Source organism: Crinia signifera, chromosome 2, assembly GCF_055691185.1.
Source record: "Crinia signifera chromosome 2, ASM5569118v1, whole genome shotgun sequence".
Lineage (NCBI taxonomy): Eukaryota > Metazoa > Chordata > Amphibia > Anura > Myobatrachidae > Crinia > Crinia signifera.
The window spans coordinates 217,827,724-217,840,129 of record NC_139218.1 but is presented as its reverse complement, the minus strand read 5'-3'; the positions used below and the strand labels follow the sequence as shown (position 1 = coordinate 217,840,129).

General features: G+C 41.4%; 1 protein-coding gene and 1 pseudogene across 1 annotated transcript in view; both read right to left on the bottom strand.

Moving 5' to 3' along the window:
* LOC146060907 (U2 spliceosomal RNA) lies at positions 1-120 on the bottom strand (annotated as a pseudogene).
* A 5,400-nt stretch (positions 121-5,520) lies between these two features.
* PPM1D (protein phosphatase, Mg2+/Mn2+ dependent 1D) overlaps positions 5,521-12,406 on the bottom strand; it is a 29,023-nt gene continuing 22,137 nt past the window's right edge. The window contains exons 5-6 of the mRNA XM_083173739.1: positions 10,308-10,547; positions 5,521-8,161 (exon numbers count right to left, since the gene is read on the bottom strand). Of these exons, the coding sequence (XP_083029865.1) occupies positions 7,628-8,161; positions 10,308-10,547 (774 nt within the window). The 3' untranslated portion in view covers positions 5,521-7,627. The remainder of the gene's footprint in view (positions 8,162-10,307; positions 10,548-12,406) is intronic.

Genomic DNA, 12,406 nt, shown 5'->3' with positions numbered 1-12,406 from the left:
TTGTTTTCCATCTCCCTGTTCTAAAAATCCATTTAATATATGGCCCCCAGATAGGGGGCGTATCAGATATTAAACTGATAAGAACAGATGAGTTTGAAAAAACTCAGGAGCCCGAGGTGTGCTCCCTACCACCAGTGCTGTGCCTAAACACGTGCAAAGGAGCCATGCGATCGAATGGGCTTATCTCCCGAAGGAGAAGGGCCCCGTTTTTCCCCTAACCCCTCTCAACCATAAGGCCGAAGAGGGGAAAATAGGGAACGGTGGGTCCTCTTTGCCGAAGCTTAGAGAGACCCTAATTCCTCAACCCCCGGAAGGGTTAGGACGGTGGGTCCTCCGCACCCGAAGGTTTGGAGAGACCCTCGGTGGACTTCCCTCCGCCTTGCGGCTCGGGGTCATCCTCGGGGGGACTGAAGCTCTCCCCAAAGGGCGAGAGCTTCGGCACATTGGGGAAATGGAAGGCCCAAAAGGGTCGACCACACTAACCAAAAAAAGTGACAAACTACAAAAAAAAACAGAAAACGTGAAAAGTGACGAACGTGAGAAGGAAAATAAATAAATAATAAAGAAGACCCCAGCCAGAAGGCCGGGGTGGGGGTGTGAAAAATTGTCCTACCCCATCCAAAAGGACGAGGTAAGGACGTGAAGAGCTAACCTAGAGGGAAGTGCGCAGTGCTAGTGCTTACTAGTGCATGGTGATTTTGGGATCACCCGTGCATGTTCGGCACCCCCGAGTTTCCCCGGGGGCACAGTGCAGCCTCGGACTCCAAGCAGCCGACCGATCAGTGTCCGACCAAGTGTTTCTCTGCTCCCATCATAGGGCACTTTCCAGCCCCTGGCATGGGAATGGGTATTACTAAACTAATTGAACACCTGACACTATCTACTGTATATGTATGTTATGAAAGGCAGAAAGGAGCCTGCGTTAGGAAGAGATGCAGGTCCTGATATGCCACACTGAGTATTATGGGGTTGCTCCAAAGTAGGTAGCTCTTAGTTAATGTCCAAACTATGGCCCTCCAGCTGTTGTGAAACTACAAGTCCCATTATGCTTTGCCACAGTTTTGCTATTAGGGAATGCTAAAACTATGGCAATGCATGCTGGGATGCGTAGTTTCACAACAGCTGGAGGGCCACAGTTTGGACATGCCTAGATATATTTACGTAAGGAGCCATTATCATGTGGCTACTTGCTGGTTAATTGTAGACCCAATTTAGGGTAACGGTGGTGTGGGGTGCAGTGCCCCTGGACTAGTTGGGCTGGGTGGCTCTTAATATTTTAATTACATTTCATTAGTTATATTTTTTCTTTTCTCTCTCACTTTCTATATATATAGCTTCGGCTTCCTGTCACAAACTTCTATCAACACTATAATATTTTCACTGGTGTGCTACTCTGGGCTTTCTAGCTTATGCTGTTTTGGGGTGCCGCACCCAGATATAGCACCAGGGACCCCCAATATACAGAGAAGCCTTGACGATGGCTTGGGGGCATACACCTATTTTGAGCAACTATATGTAACCAATATCTCTGAATTCTATCATCATGTAGTGTTCTAGACTGGTTACTTATACCATTCAGTGAGTTGGGAGAAACGATGGATTGTTACTGACCTTCAGGTGTCTTGACTTTCCTCTTGTCGATAAATAAAATAAAGCAGCGATGAATTTACAATGTAAAATATTTATTACATACACTAATAAAACATTAATTAGACATTAAAAAAATGAACCAATTGGTGTAAAAGGAATATTGGATGGACCCAATGATTATAGTCACCGATATTGGGGTGGTGTTTCGAGACCTGCTCTGATCCTGGGACAAAATGGGGGAGGGAAAGTCCTTATTTGCCACTTGGTGGTGTCCTGATGTTGTTGTCACGGACTGCAACCGATGGCATAGATGGAATTAGCCGATCGGGAGTCCCACTGCTGCGAGTGGTCAGGTATCCAACGGTGTTTTGTGGCTTGAGACTTCCGAGATGGTGGGTTTCCGATCAGATGATTAGGCAGGTAGGACAGTCCTTTGGTGAAAGGGTTAAAGTCCTTAGGGCAATGTGGGTCCAAACCAATGTATCACCAGCGCGTTTCGCAGTGCCTACTGACTGATTTGTCAAGGTGTCCATTAGGGTCTCTGGGAGCCATTTTTATACCTGGCTTCCCATAGGTTCATTTGCATACCATATTGGTTCAAAAATATATAAAAACATAAAATAAACTTACTCGGAGACAGTAATATAAAGTTAAAAAAAAAAAAAAACTGATTATAAATTACATGTATATCACTTATACATGTTATTTATAATCAGTTTTTTTAACTTTCTCTTCTTTGCTAGAATCGAATTGGTATATAAACATGTGGTTTAGATAAAGGATTTATATTACTGTCTCCGAGTAAGTTTATTTTATGTTTTTATATATTTTTTGTGATATTGAACCAATATGGTATGCAAATGAACCTATGGGAAGCCAGGTATAAAAATGGCTCCCAGAGACCCTAATGGACACCTTGACAAAGCAGTCAGTAGGCACTGCGAAACGCATTGGTGATACATTGGTTTGGACCCACATTGCCCTAAGGACTTTAACCCTTTCACCAAAGGACTGTCCTACCTGCCTAATCATCTGATCGGAAACCCACCATCTCGGAAGTCTCAAGCCACAAAACACCGTTGGATACCTGACCACTCGCAGCAGTGGGACTCCCGATCGGCTAATTCCATCTATGCCATCGGTTGCAGTCCGTGACAACAACATCAGGACACCACCAAGTGGCAAATAAGGACTTTCCCTCCCCCATTTTGTCCCAGGATCAGAACAGGTCTCGAAACACCACCCCAATATCGGTGACTATAATCATTGGGTCCATCCAATATTCCTTTTACATCAATTGGTTCATATTTTTAATGTCTAATTAATGTTTTATTAGTGTATGTAATAAATATTTTACATTGTAAATTCAGCGCTGCTTTATTTTATTTATTGTTTTTTCTTGCATTTGGGAGCTGACTACTCCCTCAAGCAGCTGCGGTTCTGATTAAACCACTCCTGGCAGGAGCTCCTAACCAACCCAGGTTGGCCTTCTTTCTCTCCCTTCCTCTTGTCGACCCTATGACCCATACCTAGGTGTTAAACTGCAATGGGGAATTCCTGGAACAGTCAAAGCATGGAGCACTGGAGCCCAAAAGGATTTTACCACCAGGCAAAACCACATTAAATGCCAACATGTTCCTGACCGAACTTGACACTTATGACATATATATATATATAAATAATTTTAATAAAATATTAGTTATTGTACGTGTGCTACGCCACCAACTATTTTTCTCTTCTCCAATATTTGAATTCTCTTGTCCAGTTGTGAGATCAGTCCTTGTAGCTGGTATTTGGGCAGTCGGCAGGTTGCATGTATACAGCCAGACATGCTGGCATCGGCTGTGCTGCAGGGCCAGCGTGACCGGTCTGTGAATTACATTGACTTGTGAAAGAATGTGGTGACGCACATTAAGGATAAAGATTCTTTTTATTCCGAGGACACAGGTTCCCACAACTAAACCTTCCCGGAAGTCTCCCACTGCACGAGTAACTTTGCCACTGAGAGTACATGCGAACAGCGCAACAAGCTGCAGGTATGGATAGCCACATACGTGGCACCAGCTGGGAACACCCTGTGCAGCCAGCTACAAGTATAACGGACTGTGGCGGCTGCTGTTCGCTAGAATGGGACGGACAACAATTCAGTGTGTCCCTAATTACAGCTACAGTATAGCCAGTGTGGCCAGCTTCAAATATATTGAGCCATGACAGCCTCTGTATAAGAGAACGAGACTCACTGTAGCCCTGGTGCACCCGTCCTTTGAGACAGAGGGGCTGCAGATTATATGGTTTATGCTGACCAGTCACTAATAAGATAGTAACTATAACCTATAAGGCATCAGGACACACACCTGGACGTGTGCCTGGGATTGAGGGTTTATTTCATCAGCGCTCTGTGATATTCCAATATGGATTGTGGAATCAGTGGAAGTTAGACCACCTACATCACTATGCATGATATTTGTGAGCCTATTGAGTCAGGCATTTCATATTTCTGCTAAAAAAAAAAAAGTGGGCTACAGATTGCTATATATTGATACAGATCATAGAAAATTTCTGATCACCTTGCAATATGATGTCAGGATGCCATTAGAAAGAATAATGGGTTCCAGGGTCAGGTACTATGGGCCTTATTCTAGTTCACTCTGACAAAATCCTTCTTAGATGGACAAAACCATGTGCACTGCAGGTGGGGCAGATGTTACTTATGCAGAGAGAATTATATTTGGGTGGGGTTTTACTTCAAAGTGAGATCTATATTGCAGTGTAAAAATAAAGCAGTCAGTATTTTCCCAGCACAGAAACAAAATAACTCACCTAAATCTAATTCTCTCTGCACATTTTACATCTGCCCCCCTGCAGTGCACATGGTTTTGTCCATCTAAGAAAGATTCTGTCAAAGAGTGAACTAGAATAAGGCCTTATGTTACACTGGCAAAGGGGAGGATGAGATGGGCCAATTGATAGCTCATGTAACTGATCCCACAGTTTCTCTTCAAAGAAGTTGGCCTAGTAAAATGTTATAATTAGTATATACTTTTATAATGTACTGTTATAATTCAGTTTTGCTGCAGCAACTATTGCTCTATTTAGATTTTCTGTTAATATCACCTATAATACAAGCTTTTATGAAATTGTAGTTTTTTTTTCTATTATATAAATATAGGAGAAATGATCATTTAGTTATGAAAATAAATTCGGTACTTGTGAGTTATCTGGGCTGCCGATTTTTTGATTGTATGCCTTAAGTTAAGGCATACAATCAGATGCGATGACCCGATTTTTCCATAGGAATCAATGTTAAAATGGACTGAGTCCATTTTAACATGGAATTCAATGGGAAAAAGGGGTCCTTTTCATACCCCTACTATCCAAGTGGGCATGGAGTTGGATATAAACCTGTGGCGAGCGTAGCGAGCCACCGAGCCCGAAGCGTGGCGAGCGAAGCGAGCCCCGCGAGGGGACGGTATTCTGTGTCCCCTCGCGGGGCTCGCTATGCTCGCCACGCTTCGGGCTCGGTGGCTCGCTATGCTCGCCACGCTTCGGGCTCGGTGGCTCGCTACGCTCGCCACGCTTCGGGCTCGGTGGCTCGCTACGCTCGCCACAGGTTTATATCCAACTCCATGCCCACTTGGATAGTAGGGGTATGAAAAGGACCCCTTTTTCCCATTGAATTCCATGTTAAAATGGACTCAGTCCATTTTAACATTGATTCCTATGGAAAAATCGGGTCATCGCATCGCATCGCATCCGATGGTCGCATGCGATGCGATGCGATGTGCCCGATCCGACCCGATTTAGAAATCGGCAGCCCGGATAACTCACAAGTACCATAAATTCATAGTAAGTTATATGGGGAATCCTAATTCCGGAATCACTATATTACAAAACATTTTTGTACAAGTAATAAAATCAAAAGGAAACTGAATTATTGAGGAATTTTATTAAATGTGGACATAATATACAAATAAAGTCATAAAATGATATTTCGCCACCTCCTGCATAACAGGTTAAAGTAAAATAAATTCAGTTTGGAAGTTTAATGGTAAATGCGCAAGTTATTTTGACAGTGGAACAAGAAAAAAAAGAATCATATATTAAGGAATTATGCTTTTACATGCAAGCTTTCAGGAGATATTTTCAGCAAACAATACAAAATAAAAATAATTTAAAAATACTAACAAAAAAAGAACATTAACTATACTGTAGAACCAGGCAAAAGTACCAACCAGTGGCAGAACAAAAAAAGATCAGAGACCCAACATTTCTGCATATGCACATTTCTGTATGTTTTATAAAAGGTTAGACCTTATATAGTGGATGATTTAAAAATGCTAGTGATTTATTGTATACTGAATAGTTGTGTTTATGAAAATAGGTTATATCTGTTGTAAAATATCCCTGCTACAAAAGTGAAACGGTCAAAATGTAAAGCGGGGCAAAAATAAAAAAAATCTGTCATTTCATGATCTCTTAAGAGTGGGTATGTAAATAAGTATTTATTTGAACTGATCTATAAAATATTTTTATTTCTTAATTCAAATCTGCTTGCACACTGACATCTGATAAGAGACAATAAACAAAGACTAGGCTTGCAGCCAATTTGTAGTGTGACTTACACTTCCCTACAAAATGACCAGGTATTCCCTACTCCATTCAAAAAGGTAGCTTATAAGTTACTAATGGTATGTGACACTACTTACAACCTTATTCTGTCCATAATTTCTTTGGGTGGAAACTACAGTATATTTATGTATACTTACAAACCCATGTGGGACAGTTTTTACATTTAAATCTGTATGATCACTAGGGGGTATGCAATGTGCCGCAGCTATTTCCGACGTGGCAAATAGCGGCTGCTCCCTAATCAATGCTGTCATTAACAACTGCATTGATGTGGGATCACGTCAGAACGGGTCCGACTTCAGAAGCTGTCGAGCCCGTTCTGACGATAACTGCCATGGATTGTCGTGATCCAGGACGTAGATCGACAATCCATGGCCATTTTCACGGCCACGCCCCCTTTGCGCCCATCGGCAGGCAGGACATTGAATCCCGTCTGTCGTTATGCAGTCGATCTGACCGCAAAAGGGCCAGGATCATGGCTGTCGGCGGGAACAGGCAACCGTAACCCCAGATTGCATACCCCCCAAAGTGTTTAACCAAAAATCCCTATGAGGTTAGTATAATATTTTACCAGTTGGAACATGGCATAGGATGGATGGCCATTAGATTTTGCTAACTTGGATAATGAACCCCAAATGCATTAATCCAGATGAAAAGGTGATTATTTTTCTTTTACCCCAACCCAGTTCTTTTCCAGCCATTTTGTTTTGTTCTAGATGGGATCATTACACACCTATCAGGAATTATTGTTATGCTAGAATAGTAAAAGTCTGGAGTCATGCCATTGTATGGGTGGGGGAGAAAATGTTTAAGACTGTTCCCCACGTCTTGCTAAATATAAAAAGATTGCAATGTTAAAAACCTCACATGCGTCATTACGAAAAGGTCCACTAGGGTTAAGCAATTAACTACGCCCAAATCACTTGTGTACAATGGGCTAGTATAATGTGCCTAAGAAAATTCATTCACCATAATTACAAGTTTAAAAAGCCGCTCTACTACAATCCAGGAATAATGTTCTGATTATATGATCATGGTAATGGTTTGAAAATAAAATTAAAATGTTATACCATAAGTTGGCCATGGATGTACAGCTTTTAAAAAAATTGTTTGAAACCAAATTAGGCCGGGGACCCTAAAATGGCTCATGTAAATACAAAAAGTGACATATCGGAAACCTATAGATTTTGAAGTCTATATAAACCTGCATCTGAAAGGAAGATACTTGATAACTAATTGTGCAGAATGTTTGTTTAGTTCAGGAATATTCCAGAATGTAAAGGGCTCGAAAGGAAAAGAGCACAAAGGATTACAGTTAAAAAATAATAATCTGTTCCATTAGGTTTCTAGGACAGGAGATAAAAATTAATAAAATTGACACATTATACAAGTCAGACCATGAGAGCATTTAGCACACACATATACTCTTTCTGGGCTGGTGTAATAAAGGATGTCCAAGTTTCTTCTGGCCTCTAAGGCTGCGTCTCATAATCACTCTGTCTGCACTCCTCCTCTTCGGAGTGGTCGATGGGCCTTCTGGCTGCACCCCCCCATTTCTGGTGAAGTTTCTTCTCAGCTTTTTCACTGCAGGGCCACTGTTCGACTCCTCCAATGTTCTTTTTAACGATGCTAGTTTTTCCATTTCAGTTTTAAGAGAATTAGCAGCTGTTATTTTTGAACTTCTTGTCCCAACATGTGAAGAGGTCCCAGGAAAGAGACATATAGGAGAGATGCTGGAGGAGCCAGTAGCCCACTGGGAAAGATTACTCTTCTCTTCGGACTTGTCCGAATCCCCTCGTACTGTAGATGATGCAACAAGGGATTTAGATTTGCTTGACTCACAGACCCATTTACTACAGCTATCAGAAAAGGCATTTCGACGAATAAGGGTTGGGAGAGGGTCAGAAAGAGTAAGTCTCCACCATGGATCATCTTCCAACAGCTAAAATAAAATAAAAGACTCATTAGAAGCCACAAAATATAAAGAAATATCACAATTGTGTTAAATGCCAACATACCCTTTTATGATCTAAAAAAAATCCTAAAATGACTCATAAGACAGGCAGTTGTAATGTGTTCTTAGCCTTACAAATGGATTAGTTTCCCAGTGGGTTCAAATACGATTTTATTTAAATGAATAAAAAAGGGGCATTATGTTGTGGTCTGTCTAAATGTGTGTGTAAAATCTCTAGTGAGATTACTCCATTTTAAATACAGCCCCTTTCTTCACAATTGAACCTTTAATTTTCTTGATTTATTGTAAAAGAAACCATACTAACATAGATTTACCAATGTATGAAACAGACTTAAAGCAATTTTTATGATTTCAGATATTAAAAATAGGCAAACTTAATACTAAGCTAAGACAACAATGGAATTAGAAGTCTATTCAATGATCAGCTTACACACACACACATTCAATTACCATTAACTGCATCAACATAATTTTTGTCATAATAGAAGCTTTGTATGTACAGCATATAAAAAATAAGGGTGTGGGCCATCTTATCAGGTGGCTATAGTTTTAATATCCTTACAAAACATTAGAAACGTGTAATTGCAGTAGTTAACTATCATTGTACAAATGTTTAAGAACACAGACAGAATATATTACATTACATAGGAAACCTAATACTTGCATGGTCAAGTTAAAAAAACCATGCAGCAATGAACAAAAAAGTATAATGGGACATACAGTAGATTGCACACCTATACAGAAGCCTAAAATTGTGCTTTTTCCATATTGGGGCAGGGTGGAAGTGTGGTAAAATGGAGTTATATTAATATGTACATGCCAATCCAAATTGTACATGACTCCTAGTACTTTTTTTTCTTCCTGAATGTGTTGCCAGCAGTATAAAAATCATGTTTAATAAGGTACTCGCTCAGGTAGTAAAACGTTCATTTATTTAAAAAGGTAGAAAAAAAATATGGAACAGCGCTGTGCTGAATAAAGATACAATTTCTTAAAAATGAACACAATATTGTGGCCCACAATTAGACAAACAAGACTTACAAACACAAATTAATCCACTCCCCATCTCGTTAAACCGGTTAGTTGAAGCATGCAATTTTAGGGATTTTTCCTTTTTTAGATAACCAGTTAGTAGGGTTAATTTTGAAAGTCACAGTCCCCACTTAATGTGCACATTAAAAGTGGTTAATACTTAAGTTAGATTCCAGAGGTGTCACAAAAGGTGACACCTTTTGCAGCTTGAAGCCACCAACGAACTTCCTCGACCGCTGGTGCAGTCCTATTAAACGGTCATATCTGGGATATTATTAGGTTCGGTCTATTGGCAGCCTGATGCGTCTCCTTGTCCTCTCAAAGAGACAAGGGGACGCATCAGGCTGCCAATAGACAGAACCAGATAATATATCCCGGATATGACTGTTTAATAGGACTGCACCAGCGGTCGAGGAAGTTTGTTGGTGGCTGCAAGCCGGAGCCCACCTTTTGTGACACCTCTGGAATCTAACTTAAGTATTAACCACTTTTAATGTGCACATTAAGTGGGGACTGACTCTTAAAATTAACCCTACTAACTGGTTATCTAAAAAAGGAAAAAATCCCTAAAATTGCATGCTTCAACTAACCGGTTTAACGAGATGGGGAGTGGATTAATTTTTTAATATGTGTTTGTAAGTCTTGTTTGTTTAATTGTGGGCCACAATATTGTGTTCATTTTTAATAAATTGTATCTTTATTCAGCACAGCGCTGTTCCATATGTTGTCTTTCTTTGGAACTTATTCTAAAGGGGTTCAGGTCATTCCTCCTTTCTGGTACAGCTGCAGTGCAGAAAAATTCAGTCAGTGCTCAATATCAAGCTGTCTTTCTTGGTTTATTTAAAAAGGTACACTGATAAATTTGAGCTGGTCCATTGAAAAGACCATTCCATACCAATGAGTAACCTCATTTTCTAAGCCTGAACATTTACATCTTTATTAAAAACAAACCACTAAAAATCACCAGTAAAATGTATGTAATTAATGCCAGTCGGAAACAGCTGTAAAACAGACTATTTTGAAAGTTAAAAGGATAATCCTCCAAGGTAAGAGCACCAAGATTATCCTGCATGTTCTCTACCTTGAGTGGTGGTGTGGAGCATGGTGATGTTGACATGAGGTACATATCCCGGCTGTTGTAGCGTGGACCATCAGATAAGTTAACAAATAGTTCTTCATTAGCACAAGACTTCGGTTTGTCTGATGGAGGGGAGATACAGATAACAATGGCACTAGTGTTGTCTGCTCGGAGCATACGCTGTCGCCACTGTGTCAGTGCACGACTCACAAGGACTTTTGCTGAAGACTGGCCAAACTCTTCCTGGAATAAATGGATAAACAAATCAAATTCTTCAACATTGTAAGGGAGAGGTGAACATTTTCTGTATGCGAAAATGCAGCCATTTTTCAAACAGAATGAAAATTAACTGTAAAAAAAATGAAAATGTACTTGATGAAGCAAGTACCTCACTAACATTCGTTAGGCACAGTCTCAGAGGTCACTGGACAGGAAACCTACTGGTTCAGCCCACAAAATATATGGGACAGGTCCATTTGATAGGTTTTAATTAAAGCATACTAATAACACCCTCTCCGCAAAGGATGAGGCAAGCTCTTCATAGAGATGAGCCTCAATGCTCTGCAGAGAGAAAATCCCACGAGCACACACAAAAATATATTTAAAGACCTTGGGCTGGATGTAATGCAACCCAAGTTTGGCACCCATGTGGGATGCTGTCCAAACTAAGATTTTGTTTAACCCCTTCCCGACATTTGACGTACATTTACGTCATGGCCGGGAGGTACTTCCCGACACATGGCATAAATGTACGTCATGAGTTTAAACTGTCACTGCGTCTCGAGACGCAGTGACAGAGGGACGATGTCTGCTGTCCCTGACAGCAGACATGTCCCTGCATGCCCAGGGGGGGCTGCGATGTCGCCCCCCCGTCGGCGATCGCTGTGATTGGCTGTTCAGTGTGAACAGCCATTCACAGCGTTTTCCTGTGTTACCAGCGAATCGGACGCTCGGTAACACAGGTGTCAATCACTGCCGGGCGTCAGGGGGCATGAGGGGGTCATCGGTGACGATGACACCTCACCCCACCCTCACCCCACCTGCCCCCAAGGCTGTGATTGGTCCGTGGGACCCACGGACCAATCACAGCCAAGGCGCGACATTTAAACTGACGGTGACTGCGCTGCAGACGCCATTCCGGTCTGGAATAGCGTGCAGAACGGTCACCGTGCCTGCCTGCCGTGAATACCGACCTGATCCTTGCTAATACTTACCTGATCCTTGCAAATACCTTACCTGATCACCTTATCACTGCTTGTAGCGTGCTGGACGCTTCCTGGATCTGACTTCCTGAGACTTCCTGCTGCTGCTGCAGTGTGATAGAGAGATAGAGAGATAGAGAGAGAGAGATAGAGATAGAGAGAGATAGAGAGATAGTGACAGAGAGAGCTATATTTTGTGTCTGCTACCCCCCCTTTTTGGGGGTGCAGGGGTTTTCTATATATATATATAACTGTCAGTGCTGCTGCTGCAGTGTCATACAGTGATAGATAGTGATAGATAGTGATAGATAGTGAGAGGTAGAGAGATAGAGAGATTTGTGTCTGCTACCCCCCCTTTTTGGGGGTGCAGGGGTTTTATTTTATATATATAACTGTCAGTGCTGCTGCTGCAGTGTCATAGAGTGATAGATAGTGATAGATAGTGAGAGATAGAGAGAGATAGTGACAGAGAGTGATAGAGAGTGTATATTTTGTGTCTGCTACCCCCCCTTTTTGGGCGTGCAGTTTTTTTTTATACATATAACTGTCAGTGCTGCTGCTGCAGTGTCCTAGAGTGATAGATAGTGAGAGATAGTGAGAGATAGAGAGATAGAGAGAGATAGTGACAGAGAGTGATAGAGAGTGTATATTTTGTGTCTGCTACCCCCCCTTTTGTGCTGATCAGTATATCTGTGCTGATCAGCAACTTTTTGGGGGCGCAGAGGTTTTTTTTTATATATATACCTGTCAGTTGCTGCCAGTTGCACTGTCAGTTGCACCAAAGGTTGTGCACCTGCTGTCCCTCACTGGTAATCAGTGTCGCATCACTGATCACCTTTTTTTTTTTTTGTGAGTGCTGTGGGGTCTTTTTTTAATTTTTTTTTTACACACACTGATTTT